Genomic DNA, 17072 nt, shown 5'->3' with positions numbered 1-17072 from the left:
GGGAACAGGTCAGTGCCCGAGGTCTTAGCTCTCCCTACATATCTTCCCCAGCTCGGAGCCAACCAATTCTCGCCACCCAACGTTCAATTCTAATGTCGGGGAGGAAGTTCTGGGCCAGCCAATTGCTGCCTAGCTGGCCCGGAAGTTCCTCCCCGACGTTAGAATTGACGTCGGGTGGCGTGAATTGGTTGGCCCGCGCTGGAGAAGATATGCAGGGAGAGTTAAGACCTCGGCACTGGCCTGTTCCCCAATTGTGGCGGCGGCAGCTTGTTCCCCGATTGCGGCAGCGGCCTGTTCCACGATTGTGGTGGTGGCAGATTGTTCCCCGATTGCGGTGGTGGTGGCCTGTTCCCCGATTGTGGCGGCGGCAGCTTGTTCCCCGATTGTGGCAGTGGCGGCCTGTTCCCCAATGGTGGTGGCTTGGGGGAGGGCAGGGAGAAGTAAAGAAAGAAAGGGAGGGACAGAGAGACAGAAAAAAAGAAGGGAAACGGGACACAGACAGAAAGGGGCATGGAGAGAGAAAGGGCGGGCATGGAGAAAGAAAAAAAGAAAGAAAGGGGGCATGGAGAGAGAAAGAAAGACAGACATATAGAAAGAATGGGGGCATGGATAGAGAGAGAAAGAAAGAAGGGGGCAGGGTGAAAGAAATAAAAAGTTGGGGGAGGGAAGGAGACAGATGCCAGACCATGGAAATAGAGACAGAAGAAGAGAGAGATAGAAGGGAAGGGAAGACATGGAAACATAGATTTTGAAAAGAAAGCAGAAAAATTGAATATTAAGTTAATGCCAAAGATGGATGCAAGGCAGAAAGTGAAGACGGAGAGAAAAACAGTCAAAGGACAAGAAGACCCTGGAAACATAGTTAAATGCACAGAAAAATAAAGTCGATGCACAAAAGGGAGAAAGAAAGTCCAATGTAGTCTGCAATAAACAGTAACCAGAAAACAACGAACAGACTGCAGATAATGTACAAGATGCAGGCGTTGTTTATTAGTAAATGCAGTAACATATACAACCTTATAGCCAACCAAGGGACCCGACCCAGTCCGTGTTTCGGATAACACGCCTTCCTCAGGGGTCCATGGTGGTTAAGGTATAAAGCAAACTGCATAAAAGATAACAAACACACGCCAATCACGATCAAATGGCATTGTGTAAGACTTGCTTGACCCCATTTGATCGTGATTGGCGTGTGTTTGTTATCTTTTATGCAGTTTGCTTTATACCTTAACCACCAAGGACCCCTGAGGAAGGCGTGTTATCCGAAACACGGACCGTGTCGGGTCCCTTGGTTGGCTATAAGGTTGTATATGTTACTGCATTTACTAATAAACAACGCCTGCATCTTGTACATTATCTGCATTCTGTTCGTTGTTTTCAGAAAAATAAAGTCACCAGACAACAAATGTAGGGAAAATGATTTTATTTTCAATATAGTGATTGAAATGTGTCAGTTTTGAGAAAGGAAAGATATTAAACTTTAAATGTGAGGGCTGCAGAAAAAATGGGGTACTTGGAGGGCTGCAGAAAAAATAATTAATGACAATTTTGCATAAGGTAAAACTTTTTATAGTTTATAAATCTTTCCTTTAATTGTTAAAGGAAAGATTTATAAACTATAAAGAGTTTTACCTCATGCAAAGTTGTAATTTCTTTAATAAGACATTAACTATTTTTTCTGTGGCCCTCCAAGTACCTACAAATCCAAAATGTGGCCCCACTTAGGGCACCTTTTACAAAGGTGCGCTAGTGTTTTTAGCGCACACACCGGATTAGCGTATGCTATCTGAAAAACTACCGCCTGCTTAAGAGGAGGCGGTAGCGGCTACATGCGCGGCAATTTAGCGCACGCTATTCCGCGCATTAAGGTGTTAACGCATCTTTGTAAAAGGAGCCCTTAATTTTCCCACCATCAAATTTCCCTGTCTCGCCCACCCCACCCAGCTACTTTTTCATGCCACCCGGCTGGAAAAAATTTCTGGGGAGAACACTGAAATACATATCTAACCTCCTGATTTGAGATAAAGCATTTACATGGAAATCGCAATTGGGAAAAAAAAAGCACCCAGGGAGAGTACTTTATCCCAATAAACTAGAAATTCCTTTATCCTAGCTTGAGTCCACTTAGAAACGTCCGGGAAAATATATATTCAAATAAATAAAATCTTAACAGTATATATTTTGGCATAGTATGCTACTAAAGACTTGTATGGTCCTTCCAGTATGCCCAGCAATATAAACTCAGCATAAAGTTGACACAATACACAATAAAACAGTGGTCTCAAACACGAGGCCCAGGGGCCACATGCGGCTCGCCAGGTACTATTTTGAGGCCCTCGATATGTTTATCATAATCACAAAAGTAAATTAAAACAGTTTCTTGATTACAATGTTATTATTAAGCCTTATCCAAAAGGAAAGATTTATAAACAATAAAGAGTTTTACCTCATACAAAATTGTCATTTCTTTAATAAGACATTGACTATTTTTTTCTGAGGCCCTACAAGTACCTACAAATCTAAAATGTGGCCCTTCAAAGGGTTTGAGTTTGAGACCACTGCAATAAAACATCTTAATAGCAACATGGGATGTAAGCAGAGGTGGAACATACAGACAGATAACATAAAGTAACAGGCATTTGATAGTTCACTTATTTTCTGCCTGATGGGGGATGTAACGTAACGCTACATTGGCTGCCAATTGAATGGCATACAGTTTTTAAACTTTGTTGCTTAGTATTTAAAATATTCAATAAACTAGCACTGCTATACACGAGCCAATTAGTTTTGTTTGCCTCTACCTCAAGATCATTTCAATCTAAAGAACAACATAGTAACATAGTAGATGACGGCAGATAACGACCCGAATGGTCCATCCAGTCAGCCCAACCTTACCTTCTGTTTAAATTACTGATCTAATTTAAATTTTCCTTCTTCTTAGCTATTTCTGGGCCAGAACCCAAAGCTCTGCCATCTACTGAAGTCTCCGTCAAAGCTCACTCCAGCACCATCCAGCCATCGAAGCCGTCCCCAGCCCATCTTCAACCAAATGGCCATAACTCTTTCCCTCCCCACCCCTGCTTGAAGCAGGGGTCACATCTCTGGTCACTTTGATCTGGAATGACTTACCCAATAGACTTGCGACTCCTTTAGTTTTTGTTGGAAAGATATATAATTACATTGATGTATCTCTCTTGGAAAAACTTTAGAAAATCTGATTCTGTTTTGTGAATGTTTGTTTTTTATTGTGGATGTGATTTTTTTATATTGCAATCTGCAAAGAACCTGACAAGGTATTTTGTGGAATATAGGGTATTATAACAGGTAATTGAGGCCAGCAGTGTGCCAGACTTTAAGAAACGATGGGATTGGCATGTGGGATCACTTCATAGGCGTAGTTAGGGGGTGGGTCATTAGTGTGGGCAGACTAGATGGGCCGTGGCCCTTTTCTGCCGTCATTTTCTATGTTTCTATGTTTCTATTGGAACTTATAATACCTTATTCAAATGCAGTAAGATATTCTAGGGGTGAGAGGGGTCTCTGTCTTAGTAGAAGCAGTCTTTTTATCCCATTTCTAACTCTTAAGCAACAGAGTGCCATGCTAATGTTTTTTTTCCACGCTTTGTATGCCAATATTGGCAAAGAACCACAGCATACAAACAAATATACCACAAAATCTTTGCTCCCCTCCGCCCCTCCCCCCCAACCCATCACTTCCCTCTTAATAAAGTTGTTTCCATGAAGTCAGTCTGGTGGGTCTTTGAGTATCCAATCATTTGCTCATTTGGCCTGTTCATTCCTTTTTCCAGGTCTGGTAAGGGTCCCACACTTTATGGAAGGCTGCCATCCGTCTTGTTCGTTTTTTTTTTTTAGTTCAATTTGTTTATTAAGTAATAAGGAATAACAGAGAAAAATGAACATTATGTAACTATGACAATATACAGAAGCCTGGCACTATATGCATATGTATTATACAAAATAGAAAATATCAGAAATACATGTGTCATATAATTAAAGAGCTTGCAGGAATTTGTCAATGGGTGTCCAGATATTACAGGATAAAGTCCATAGCATGTTGTTCATATAGAAACATAGAATATGATGGCAGAAAAGGGCCACCGGCCCAACAAGTCTGCCCACTCTAAGGACCCTCCCCCCTAAGCACTTCCCCGAAGTGAACCCACATGCTTATCCCATTTAAAGAATTAAAAAAAAAAATGGGATAAGCATGTGGGCTGTATAAACAGACTGAGTTCCACCAGAAAGTAAAGTTTAATAAAGAAGCTGATTTCCAGTTTTGTAAGACTTGCTGTATGCCGACTGACAGCAGAATATCTATCAATTGTGATTCACAGGAGCAGTTGATAAAGCATGGATGGTGAGAGCGCATTATAATTATATCAAAAGATAAATCTGCAGTACAATTTGAAATAGTTCTTATGAAGGTCCATATTTGTGTCCAGAAGGGAGAAATCTGGGGGCATTCATAAATCATGTGGGATAAAGTACCTTGAGCTTTTAGACAATGCCAGCATCCGTCTTGTTCTTAATGGGGTTAACTTGGACGTCACAAGTATATAATCCAATTTGCGGAGTACCACCTCTAACGGGAGGTAGGGGGAGCATTGTCGCTTCGATACTGCCACTACTAATGTTCTAATGCTTCCCTGTGCCATACCTGACAGGGCCCTGGGCATAGCACTATTAGATAATTTGAGGAATCGGCAGAATCTGAGTGCCATATGGCTTTTGTGATTTTTCTTGAGATTCCTGCACCGCGTAGGAGCTCACTCAGCTTGCCAAGTTGTCCACTAACCCGCTGTTTCCAGTTGTTATCCATAAGGTTTCCTAATATGATACTTTTTTGGACCCCTGAGGAAGAAGTGTTTCTTCATAAGCACATAAGCAATGCCTCTGCCGGGTCAGACCTGAGGTCCATCGTGCCCAGCAGTCCGCTCACGCGGCGGCCCAACAGGTCCAGAACCTGCGTAATAATCCTCTATCTATACCCCTCTATCCCCTTTTCCAACAGGAAATTGTCCAATCCTTTCTTAAACCCCAGTACCGTACTCTGCCCTATTACATCCTCTGGAAGACAAGGACCGTGTCGGATCCCGGTTCACCAATCCTTTTGGATACAAACTGTTTTGTGCTTATATCTATGTTTGTTCATTAAAGGCTTGGCATGTTGTACACCGTTCCTGAAGCTTTTTTTTTTTTTTTTTTTTCAACTCGATATATCACTGCAGTGTTGTTGGATTCTTTGCTTGTGTTGTCCTCCTCTGAAAGCATGAGCCAGACTAAACCTGAGTTTTTCTGAACTTTGTCACTTTTTTAATATCTGATATCAAGTGGTGGTGATGCTTGATTAAAAGAAGCCTTAATATTTATTCTCATCAATTCCTTAGCTCGGGCAGAACTTTACAGTAGAAATTGTGGTCTTTTAGAAACATTTCTATGTAACTAAATTCCCTGTCTTTCTGAAGCCAGCTTCCCCACTCCCATTTCATCTTCTCTGTGTGGTTTCTGTTCTTGTCCAGGTATGCAATGAGAACTCACTGTTCAAAAGTGAGGCTCGTTACCTGGTGCGCAGGAAAGACCCTGATCTTTGGGCCAATGTCCTGGAGGAGAACAACCCATTCAGAAGACAGCTGATTGATCAGGTAAGTCCCTGTCACCGCATTTAAAGATTCATTATGCAGGTTTTGACTTGGGTTTGCTTTTGTGATTGGTCATCTTTGATTTAAAAATGTATTCAGCTTATTAACTCTTTCCCAGCTGCTGTTCTCGCACACACTTTTTTATTACCCTTACTAATGGGTAATCCTTGTTTGTCATTTACTGGCCTATCCTGGACACTTTGTCACAGCCTCTGAGATGGTAATACTGTGGTGGTCAGAGAAGCTGGTCTGTTTTTGTTGTGGGTGGGTAGTTGTAAACTCGGTTTGCTTAGTCCAGGGGTGTCCAATGTCGGTCCTCGAGGGCCGCAGTCCAGTCGGGTTTTCAGGATTTCCCCAATGAATATGCATGAGATCTATTTGCATGCACTGCTTTCAATGCATATTCATTGGGGAAATCCTGAAAACCCGACTGGACTGCGGCCCTCGAGGACCGACATTGGACACCCCTGGCTTAGTCCAAGAGACAGCCCTCTGCTGGCGCTGAGAGAAACTGCCCTGTTTTGTAGAGAGTCACTTCCCCATGTCTGAAATCAGGTGGTGCAGACAGCCTTGTCTGAGACTCAGGATCCAGAGGAGGTGTCCGTCACTGTGAAGGCTTTCATGACAGCTGACCTGCCCAATGAACTCATGGAGCTGCTGGAGAGAATAGTGCTGGATAATTCTGTCTTCAGTGAGCACAGGTGAGAGCAAATGGGCCCAGAAAATTAAGACTTGTCGGCAGATACGATGGCTATATGAACCTTCATTCTTGTGTCAGCACGTGAACCAATGAGCTGGTGGGGTTTGAGATTCTTGTATCTCAGGCTTTATGGCAGAGTTGAGCTTGAATTTGGAAAAGAAGAGTAATGAAGTCCAAATTTTGTAGTAAAGCATTTAATAGAAAAACCCTTAAGCTCATGCAATGAATGACAGTGAGCACATCAAACTTTGCACTAAAAAGGTGTGGATGTCTTAGAGCAGTGTTTCTCAACTCGGTTCCTGCTAAACTGGAACATACGCAGGTGAGGCTGGACTCATTTAGAGCACTGGTCTTTGACCTGGGGGCCGCTGCCTGAGCGGACTGCTGGGCACCCAGCAGTGGCAATTCTTTTGTACCCCCTTGCCAGTCAGGTTTTTGGGATATCCACAATGAATATACATAGACTTGATTTGCATACACTGCCTCCATTATATGCACATCTACTTCATGCATATTCATTGTGGATATCCTGAAGGCCTGACTGGCAAGGGGGTGCTCCAGGACCGAGTTGAGAAACACTGTCTTAGAGTGATCATTTCAAGAAGAGAGTGTGGCATTAGGAGAGGAGAAACAAATCAAGTGCAAGTATGGAACTAAAGGGAGGAAAAATGACACTAAGTACATGACAGGCTAAGGGGAAAGGAGAATGTCGGTACTAAGAAGTCCCAAGTGAAGAGGTGAATAAAGGGGCCTAATATGTCAGAGCAAACAGAAAACGATTGGAGGAGATCATAGTGGTGTGAGTGAAAGTGTGCTAGGAGACGGCATGGACTGAAAGCAGAGGAGGCATGTTCTGAGCGAGGATGGGCCAGGAGCAAGGATCTTGGAAGAGAAGGCATTCCAATGGAATGGACTTGCTGCGCTAGCATTACCAGCCCTCGCGTACCTTGATACCTTCAGTATGCTGAGTGCTTTTTGTCTCTGTTGCAGTTGGGCTTCAGGAGCCAATGGGAGTGCTAAGATTTCTCTCTTCCTCCAGGAATCTTCAGAACTTGCTCATCCTGACGGCCATTAAAGCAGACCGCACACGTGTGATGGAGTATATCAATCGACTGGACAACTATGATGCCCCTGATATTGCTAACATCGCCATCAGCAATGAGCTATATGAGGAGGCCTTTGCCATCTTCCGAAAGTTTGATGTAAACACATCGGCCATACAGGTAAGAAGGCGGCTTGTGCCCTTGAGGAGAGGAATTCTGTGCCATTATCTTATATATTTATGCTGATATGGAGGAGAAGCCTAGGGCTCCTTTTACAAAGGCGCACTAGGGCCTTAACGCACGAAATACTGTGCTCTAAAATGCCGTGTGCGCTAGCCGCTACTGCCTCCTTTTGAGCAGGCAGTAGATTTTTGGCTAGTGTGCGCTAATCCAGTGCATGCGGTAAAACCCGTAGCGCACCTTTGTAAAAGGAGCCCCTAGTGGTTAGTGCAGGGTACTGGGTTTGATTCCCACTGTGGCTCCTTATGATTCTGGGCAAGTCACCTAACCCTCCATTGCCTCAGGTACAAAAGTAAGTACCTGTATATAATACGTAAACCACTTTATAACCACAGAAAAGCGATATATCGAATCCCATCCCCTTTCTCCTTTGGTTATTTTTTGGGAGTTATACTGAACAGCATATTTTACTATTCATCTGAATGCGAATAATGAAAAATTATGATTCAGCCAAATATGAATGATAGGCATTGAGCTTTAACTTAACAAATACTAAAAGAAGCAACGTAAAATCGGAGAGCGTGTTTTTCGGTAGGATTTAGCACAGTAGAACCCCAGATTATTCATATCTGAATTTAAATCAGTGGCTGAATATTTATAATGTAGAATGAATATTCAGTACCACCCAATTTTTAATATAGCAGTTTGCTCAAGGTGATTTGGTAGCATTGTCGTGTACAATTACCAGAATTTTACAGAAGCAAAAATATATAATAAATGAGTTTTTGGCAGGACCTATGTGGGGGTTGCAACAGCACAACAGTTACTTTAAAACTAAGATGAATAAAGGAGAAACAAAGGAATCATTTTAATGCTAGTTGTCAACCCCATGGTGTGAGTGTTTTTGTTGGGTTTTTTTTTTTTTTTTGGGGGGGGTTTCTCTATCAGGCGATGCTCAGCCCAATAGTATGCAAATTATATGCATGCTATTCATGCGGAGCAGCCCCAGTAAAAGGGGGAAGAACTGTGCCCAGTGCTTGCTCAGAAGAGCAATTTCTAGGCACAGCTGCTCTTCCTGCCTACAGCCTCCATTCTCCTTCCCTTTGCCCAGCTGATGGCAGCTCCAGAGCCGCCATCAGTGAGCTGGCAAAGGAAAGAGTGACGGCTGCCAGCTCAGCTGATTCGCGGCTTCCCCTGCAGGCTCCAGAGCCACGGTCAGCTGATCTGCTCCTGCTTTTTTTTTTTTAAGAAGGGTGTGTGTGATGTGTGAGCACACAACAGATGCGCCCATTAAAAAAACAAAACATTCCATCCACAGCTGAGCCAGCAGCCCCTGATCTCCCTGCCAGCCATAAATGTTTGGGGGTTTTTAATGGGTGCTGTTGTGTGCCTCACACAACACACGTACAACAGCTACTGGCAGCTCCAGAGCTGTTGGAAAATGACAATCCTATAAAAAAAGGGGGGGTTTTGGTCTTGGAGAATAAAAACTACAAGGTCAGCATCTATGAGGCAGACCTGGTTCTTTTTTTTTCTTTTTTTTTTATTAATTTCTTTATTCATTTTTTTCATATTACAACAAGTGTATCAGAAAAATACATATAATCTTATAAACACACACTTGATTTTCCTTCATGAATACTTTAAGTACAATATATCATATTTATATTCATATTTTTATAATGTTTTAGATAATATGTAAATCATTTAATATGTATGACAAATATAAATAAAATAAAAAAGCCCCCTCAAGCCCTCCCTTCCTATTTCAGAAACTCTAACCTAATACTTCAAAATGCATTAATTAATTCATACATATTGTAAGGTAAATAAAATAATACCCACCCACATCCCCACTTAACAAATCTCTTATTATGGGAAAATGTTATTAATCATTACAAAAATCTGCTAATGGTCTCCAAATCTTCAGAAATTTACCAAAATAACCTTTCTGTGTTGCCATTGTGCGCTGGTTCTTTTTGTTGCATAGAGCTTTTTGGACCCCAGTTCGTTTACAGAAGTTGGATAGCTCTAGATCCAATAGCTACTGGCATTGTAGTTTAGAAGCTGGGACTTTAGATCATTTAATTTTTTTCTGTCCCTATATAAATGCCTTTGGAAATTAATTTGGGGCCAAATTAATTCATTGTTAGAAAATCATGTTGCCCTTTCATATGATACTATATTATTTGGTACATCTATGAGATTTAAGAGCCCAATTTCAGCAAATAATAATAAACTTTTATTAATATTGACCGGGGTTGCCATTCAACATATTACTGGAAACTGGAAAGATTATACTAAACTTAATTATACCTTTTGGTGGAATTCAGTATGCCATATTTATAAAATGGAGAGGGTGCTTGTTATACAGCAAGGAAATTATCATAATTTTAAAAAGATTTGGGGGCCATTGATTACATATTCTAATGATCAGATACCTTAAACACCTTGTTTTATATAAGATATAGGAGGGGTGGGATTGGGAAATATGATAATTGCTAATTGATTTATTATTAATAGATGGGGTGGGTGGGAAGGGATTCTTTTATACTTTAATGATTATAAGTAAGATTGTCAAGTGATTTGTTTAAAAATTTTTCTGATTGATTATTATACACTTGTTGTAAGATATGAAAATGAATAAAGATTTACAAAACAAAAAAAAAGGGGGGGAGGTCCCTTTAGTGCACCATACAGAATAACACAGAGACAAATTTTTCCCTCTCCCACCTCTGCAAGTTTTGTCACAGTCAGTCACTGTCCCTGTCCCATTCCTTAATTGCACAAACCTCAAACACTTATGATTTCAAAGTGTTTGAGGCTTGTTCAGATGAGGATAAAGCTTGCAGGAATGGAGCAGGGACAGGAAAAGAACTCACCGGAACAGGGAAATGAGTTCCCGCGGGGACAGGGAAAAATTTGTCCCCGTGTCATTTTCTATTGCATCACAAGGAGAGCTCATTTAAATACTAATGAGCTTGTGATGCATTTGCAGAGTGTTCTAGGTAGCTGTTATGAGGATTGGTAGCAGCCCCTGAGAACCCTTTTGAACGTCTTCAGGAGAACTTTCTGTGGTGGTAAGACTACTCAGCTGCAGATAATGAGTCTTAATTGCCATGGAAAGCTTTTGAGCATCGGTGTTGAAAAACCTGAGTTTTTATTACTCTTAAATTTGGTAAAGAACTTTTCACTTAAGTCCAGTGAAAGGGCATTCCAACATATTAGAGCTAAATAACTACTGCTACTAATCACTTATATAGCACTGAAAGTTGTACACAGTGCTGTACATTTTGACATTTATAGACTGGCCCTGCTTGGAAGAGCTTACAATCTAACTTGGACAAACAGACATGACATATAGGGTAGAGAATGACACGAAGAGAAACTTTTCCCCATTCCCGAGGGAACTCAATTTCCCAGTCCCGTCCCTGTGAGTTTTGTCGCTGTCTCTGTCCCTTTCCTGTAAGCTCTGCCTTAAGTGCACAAGCCTCAAACACTTATATTAAAGTGTTTGAGACTTGTGCAGATGAGTATGGAGCTTGCATGAATGGGGCAGGAACAGGAAAAGAATTCAGTGGGAGGGGAAAATGAGTCCCTGCAGGGACGGGGAAGAATTTGTTTCCGTGTCATTCTCTAATATAGGGTTGGGATGCCAGAACCCAAGGTGAGAGGAGTTAGGAATCGAAAGCACTCTCAAAGAGGTGGGCTTTTAACTGGGCCTTTAACACTGCCAAAAGAAGCCTGTCATGTGGCGTTGTCAAATTTACAGAAAGCTTAGCAACTGCTAAAAGTTGTACTGGAAGACTATAATGGTTTAGAGCAGTGGTCTCAAACTCATGGCCCGGGGGCCACATATGTTCCACCAGGTACTATTTTGAGGCACTCGGTATGTTTATCATAATCATAAAAGTAAACTAAAACAGTTTCTTGATCATATGTCTCTTTAGCTATAAATTATAATATTATTAAGACTTAGCCAAAAGGAAAGATTTATAAACTATAAAGAGTTTTACCTCATGCAAAATTGTCATCCTATATAATAAAACTCTAAGCGCGCATGCGCACTTTAGAGTTTTGTGATTCCTGGCTACGTGAGGTGTGCCTCCGTGCCAAATTCGATTTACGAACACGGAGGCAGGCCAGAACACGGAGCAACAACCCCTCGCCGTCACTTACCGTCAGAATGCCGCCTCACTGCTGCCGCTGATTCGGAGGGGGGGGCACAGGCGCACCTGCCAGCATCTTCTTCTCACCCTCCTCCCTCTTGCCTGCTCACCTGCCCGCAAAGCGCTGCGCAGTGCTGCCGCTGGCCTCGCCATCTTCTCTCCACTGAGGCCTGCCTTCCTCCAACGGACTCTTCTCGGCCTTTGTAAGCGGTACCACTCCCCCAATTCCCCTTATCTCGGCGGCAGCAGCAGCAACGGTGGCCCCGGTGGTTTTTGCAGCCTTCCATCACCAAAATGGCCCTACCGGCCGAAGTTTACTTTTAAGTTAAAAGCCGCTGCAGCGGCTCCTCTCATGAGCCACAACTGTGTCAGAGAAGGCTTCCGATGCAGGCGGCGATCGTGAGAGGGGCCGCCATGGCACATTTAAACTTAAAAATAAACTTCAGCCGGAAGGGCCATTTTTCCTACGATCGAGGTGGAGAGCAGGGAGGCCAGAGTCTAAAACTAATCCTGCATGCTATATCGCGGCAAGGGAAGGGGGGGCGGCAGAGAGCTGGCCAGACCACGGGAAGGGAAAGGGGGTAGGGGGAAATGATGCTGCTGCTGCACAGGGATATGGAGGGAAAGCAAAATACCGCTGCTGTTGCTGCACAGGAAAGTTGGAGGGGGGGAGGGAAATGCTGCTGCACAGGGAAGTGGGATAAGGGCAGGGAGAGAGACAGATAGACAAAGGACAGAAAGAAAGACAGGGGCAGGTAGAAAGAGACAGACAGACGGGCTTAAATGTAACGGGCTTAAAGACTAGTTTCTTTGATAAGACATTAAACAGTCTACTGGAAGAGGTGGTGGAGACAGACTGTCTGAAATCAAGAAAGTATGGGATAGGCACGTGGGATCTCAGAGAGAGGAAAAGATAATGGTTACTGCGGATGGGCAGACTGGATGGGCCATTTGGCCTTTATCTGCCATCATGTTTCTATGTTTCTAACTATCTTTTCTGAGGCCTTCCAAGTACCTACAAATCCAAAATGTGGCCCTGCAAAGGGTTTGAGTTTGAGACCACTAGTTTAGAGGAACAAGTCCAGTAACCTACAGTCTTTGGTTATACCTTTACTGTCTCTTTCAGCATATTACCATTAATCGCTGATCTTTATATGCTGTGGCAACTGCTTGTCAGAGTACTGAGCTGCTTATTTTTGTCACAGTTATCTGCAGTTGAGTAGTTACTTGATTTAAAAAGGATGATACAGCATGTGTTTCAAATAGAGTAATGAAACATGCTTGCCAAGAACATATGTTGTGATCCTAGGTACTGATAGAGCACATTGGGAATCTGGACCGTGCCTATGAATTTGCCGAGCGGTGTAATGAGCCAGCTGTGTGGAGCCAGTTGGCCCGAGCACAGTTACAGAAGGATCTAGTGAAGGAAGCTATTGACTCGTACATCAAGGCAGATGATCCCTCTGCATATATGGAAGTGGTACAGGTTGCCAGTCAGAACAGTAAGTAGCGTGTCTGTTCCTTTTCTGTCCAGTCAAAACCAGTAGGATTAAAGTAGTGATGCACTAAGTGGAATAACTTATTTTATGTAATATATTGTAACCTGCTTTCCTGGTCATTTGGCCATTCAAAGCAGTGATCCTAAAAGCAGCAGCACAGCTAAGGGTTATGGATCTGTAAGATGAGACAAGAGCAAGGAAGTGTCATCCCACGTTGTGAGAGATGTGTCTGATACTGCAGGATAGTGCCCAACGCTTCAGTGCAGTATGTGTTTCTGCTCCATTTATTTGAATTATTCATCTTTCTTTGTGCTTCAGTTTGAGAACGTTTTTAGACTATGCATGTGGACGATTCGGGATCCTCTGTCTGAACCTGGGGAATACCTGGAGCATTCATGTCATCTCCCTCTCCCTCAATTCCTCTCTCCTTTTCTCCCTATTCCATCATTCTCCATCCCTATCTGCATAAATTTAAAATAATAATAATAATAATTGGAGGAATATGAAGTAATGATCAAAGAGATGCTCCGGGAGATAAGGCAGAGTTATCAGCAAGGTGTTCATGAAGAAAAAGGGGCCCAAGATCATTGGTGGATTCAGCCCAGGCAAGTGAGGTTCCTGCACTTACATCATACAAGTGATGCAGCTGCAATTGGGTATGGAAACTGCAAATGACACCTGCAGCATGGGCTGTTGATGGAAATTTAGGGCTGTGTGGATCCTGTTACTGTAGATCAGCAGGGCAAATGGCTCGCAAGGCTGGGGCAAACTCTGGAGGGAGACTGAGGTCTTTGAGGCGTATGGCTGTATGGGAGCAGGTCAGATAATAGAGAACAAACTTGTATCAAGTACATTTGATCACCAGACCTCAAACACCCAAGGCACTACTTTATTGCTTTTTCGTGCCCTTGCTGGGGTGATTCATTCATGATTGGTCTTGGTAAAGTGACGTATGCTCAATAATTTTATTTTTAAATTAATTTCTCTTTTACCACAGGCTGTATAAAAATATAAATATAAAGTGCTTAAGGTGCTATGAAAGGAAGGCACTTTATATTTATATTTCTATACAGTCTGTGGTAAAAGAGAAATTAATTTAAAAATAAAATTATTGAGCATACGTCACTTTATCTGACATATTAGCTTAATGAACAAATTTATTTTTTCCTTATAATGTTGATTTATATATGGGAGCGGGTGCCATTTTATATCAGAGATGCAGTCTGTTTTTTTAGATGCCCCAGCTCTGGCACTGGTATGGGGCGGGGGGATGTCCCGTGCTAGTTTCCCCAACAGGAGCTGTGAAGAACTTTTGGGCCAAGTTCCATACTGTGCTGTGGAACTGGGTTTTATCTTGCTTTTCCGCCAAGCTGCTTTAGTGCAAAAATCTCAGAGCTTCTCTGTCCCAAGACCTGGCGTCCTCCTTTTTCCACTGGAAATATGGGACCAGTAAAAGGACTGACTGAACCTGCAGGAGAAGTAAAAGATCTGGTTGGTGGTATGTTCTACAGATAGGCAGCTGCCAGCATGAAAAAAGTGATGGATCCCCCATGGAAGGCATTAGAGGATGGAATGCTTCGCATCAGAAGAAGGGAGAATCCATTGGTGGTCCATTTTGTTTTCAGAAGGAGAAGCTGCCATCTATAATTGTTCAAGCTCTGGGGGTGTGAAACACCAAAGAAGTCCTCTTCCAGGGTGATGAGTCACAACAAATGTAGCTGAACATATGAAAGTTCAGGCTGTATGGGTTAGTGAAATTAGCATTACATTACTAAGTTAAAGTATTTTCTAAACTGCATATTTTTACTAGGCCTGAAAAGCTTTTAGGCTGGCACAACCTAGGTCAGCACAGAATAACATTTTGCATACTTCCATCTGTGCTCAGCAGATAAGAAACTGTTCATAGAGCTAGGAGAAAACCCATCTATATTCCTCCTAGCTAACTTGTAAGGTTGATTTTCGTAAGTATGCAACCAATTAAGAAAGAAAAACCCTGTTTATTCTTTGTGGTTATACACTTTTTCATTGGCTATTGTCACGCCCCCTAAGCACAGAGGATATTATTTTTACTGTGTCTATGTAGTTTTGGTATTCTTTCTTTTTTTAAAATAATGTTTATTACAAGAGAAATGCATATCATGATATACAACCACCTTAACAGTCATCACATATACAAAACAATACATCAAAACCTAAGTAAACAGAATGCAAACTAAATTCTCTCAAAATTTTCTGAAATATTATAACCTTCCCTCCCATCCCCCCAACTCCCCCCCAAACAAAAATAAAAAGAGAGGAATCGACATCAAAGACATAGTACAACCCACTCAATCCAATACACCCGGTACAGCCTGCCACTGTACATATTTATCCCATACCTTACAATAATTATGCAAAGTATTATGATGAAGAGCCATCAACTTGGACATCAATTGGAGGTAATCCAAACGATTATAAAGTTTTGGTGTGCTTTCTAACTTCCTTCAGGCCTGCTTCAACCAGCTTCTTTCCTTGATTCCTACTAAATCAGTCCAGAGTCTCTCCTGGGTTTATGACCTTTTTGGTTTTCCAGTTTAGGTGTTAGTTGCCTGTAATTTGTAGTTTGCCAGTATTTGAGAGGCTATGGCTTGACTTTCTCGATTTTTCTGTAATTTGTAGTTTGCCAGTATTTGAGAGGCTATGGCTTGACTTTCTCGATTTTTCTGGAAAGTCTCCTGGATAGCATGCAGAGACTCTGGCCCTCCTTTCTCCCTAGCGTTTGAGTTGATTTTTGGGAGTAGTCTACTTTTTGCTTTGTTACAGAAAATACTGAAGAGAGGATGTGGCTGCATGTTGTCCCTTAAAGAGGAGGACTCACAAGTCTTTGTTCTCTTTCTTCATCTGCTTGTAGAGAGGCTTAAGCCATCCATTCTGAACCAGTCTGATAGGACAGTGTTTCTCAACTTGGTCCTAGAGTACCTCCTTGCCAATCAGATTTTCAGGATATCCACAATGAATTTGCGTAAACTTGATTTTCATACACTGCTTCCATTATATGTAAATTTCTTTCATGCATATTCAGTGTGGATATTCTGAAAACCTGACTGGCAAGGGGATACTTCAAGACCAAGTTGAGAAACACTGTGATGACTCAGGGAGAGAAAATTAGCAGTGACACAAACCTTCTCTGTCTATGCTTAGATTAACCTTCCTATCACTATTGGTATTGACTGACCCCTGATGCAGCCTGCAGTTGTAAGACCATATCTGTGTGCCTGGGGTTCTGCTTTGCCACTTGTTCATTGCTTTCCTTGCAGACAGTTGGGAAGATCTGGTGAAGTTTCTTCAGATGGCTCGGAAGAAGGCACGAGAGTCGTATGTGGAGACTGAACTGATGTTTGCCTTGGCAAAGACCAATCGCTTGTCAGAGCTGGAGGAGTTTGTCAATGGGCCCAACAATGCTCATATCCAGCAGGTAGTTATGTATGAGAACATTCACAGAGCCCTTTGGTAGAATTCATACATGGGTCCCTTACATGCCCCTTGAGGAATGCAGTTTCCAACACCTTGCTAAGCTCTCGGGTAACTGTCCTTTTAATCTGTGAAGAATGGAAAGCCAGAAGCTGTGCATGCTGAGAGGCGCAATCATGTGCTTTTTAGCAAGTTTCAAAAATAAACACTACTAATTGTGATCTGTCACAGAAGGCGGCCAGACGATAGTACTAAATAGCAGTAAACCATTCCTATTAAATGTTGCCCACAAAACATCCGATACATCCCCGAAGTTCAGATATAAGTCCTACCCCCCACCTCAGATGGCATGCTGGGTGACATAGAATCTC

General features: G+C 42.3%; 1 protein-coding gene across 5 annotated transcripts in view; it reads left to right on the top strand.

Annotated features, from left to right (window-relative positions):
- CLTCL1 (clathrin heavy chain like 1) overlaps positions 1 to 17072 on the top strand; it is a 107741-nt gene that overhangs the window by 78112 nt on the left and 12557 nt on the right. For all 5 annotated transcript variants that reach the window (XM_033954422.1, XM_033954421.1, XM_033954420.1 and 2 more), the window contains 5 exons: positions 5541 to 5663; positions 6216 to 6361; positions 7400 to 7583; positions 13062 to 13254; positions 16548 to 16705. In XM_033954422.1, coding sequence (XP_033810313.1) covers positions 5541 to 5663; positions 6216 to 6361; positions 7400 to 7583; positions 13062 to 13254; positions 16548 to 16705 — 804 coding nt within the window. The remainder of the gene's footprint in view (positions 1 to 5540; positions 5664 to 6215; positions 6362 to 7399; positions 7584 to 13061; positions 13255 to 16547; positions 16706 to 17072) is intronic.

The sequence above is a fragment of the Geotrypetes seraphini genome, chromosome 8, assembly GCF_902459505.1.
Source record: "Geotrypetes seraphini chromosome 8, aGeoSer1.1, whole genome shotgun sequence".
NCBI lineage: Eukaryota > Metazoa > Chordata > Amphibia > Gymnophiona > Dermophiidae > Geotrypetes > Geotrypetes seraphini.
Note: the sequence above shows the minus strand (reverse complement) of the source record. Positions and strands in the feature narration are given on the sequence as shown.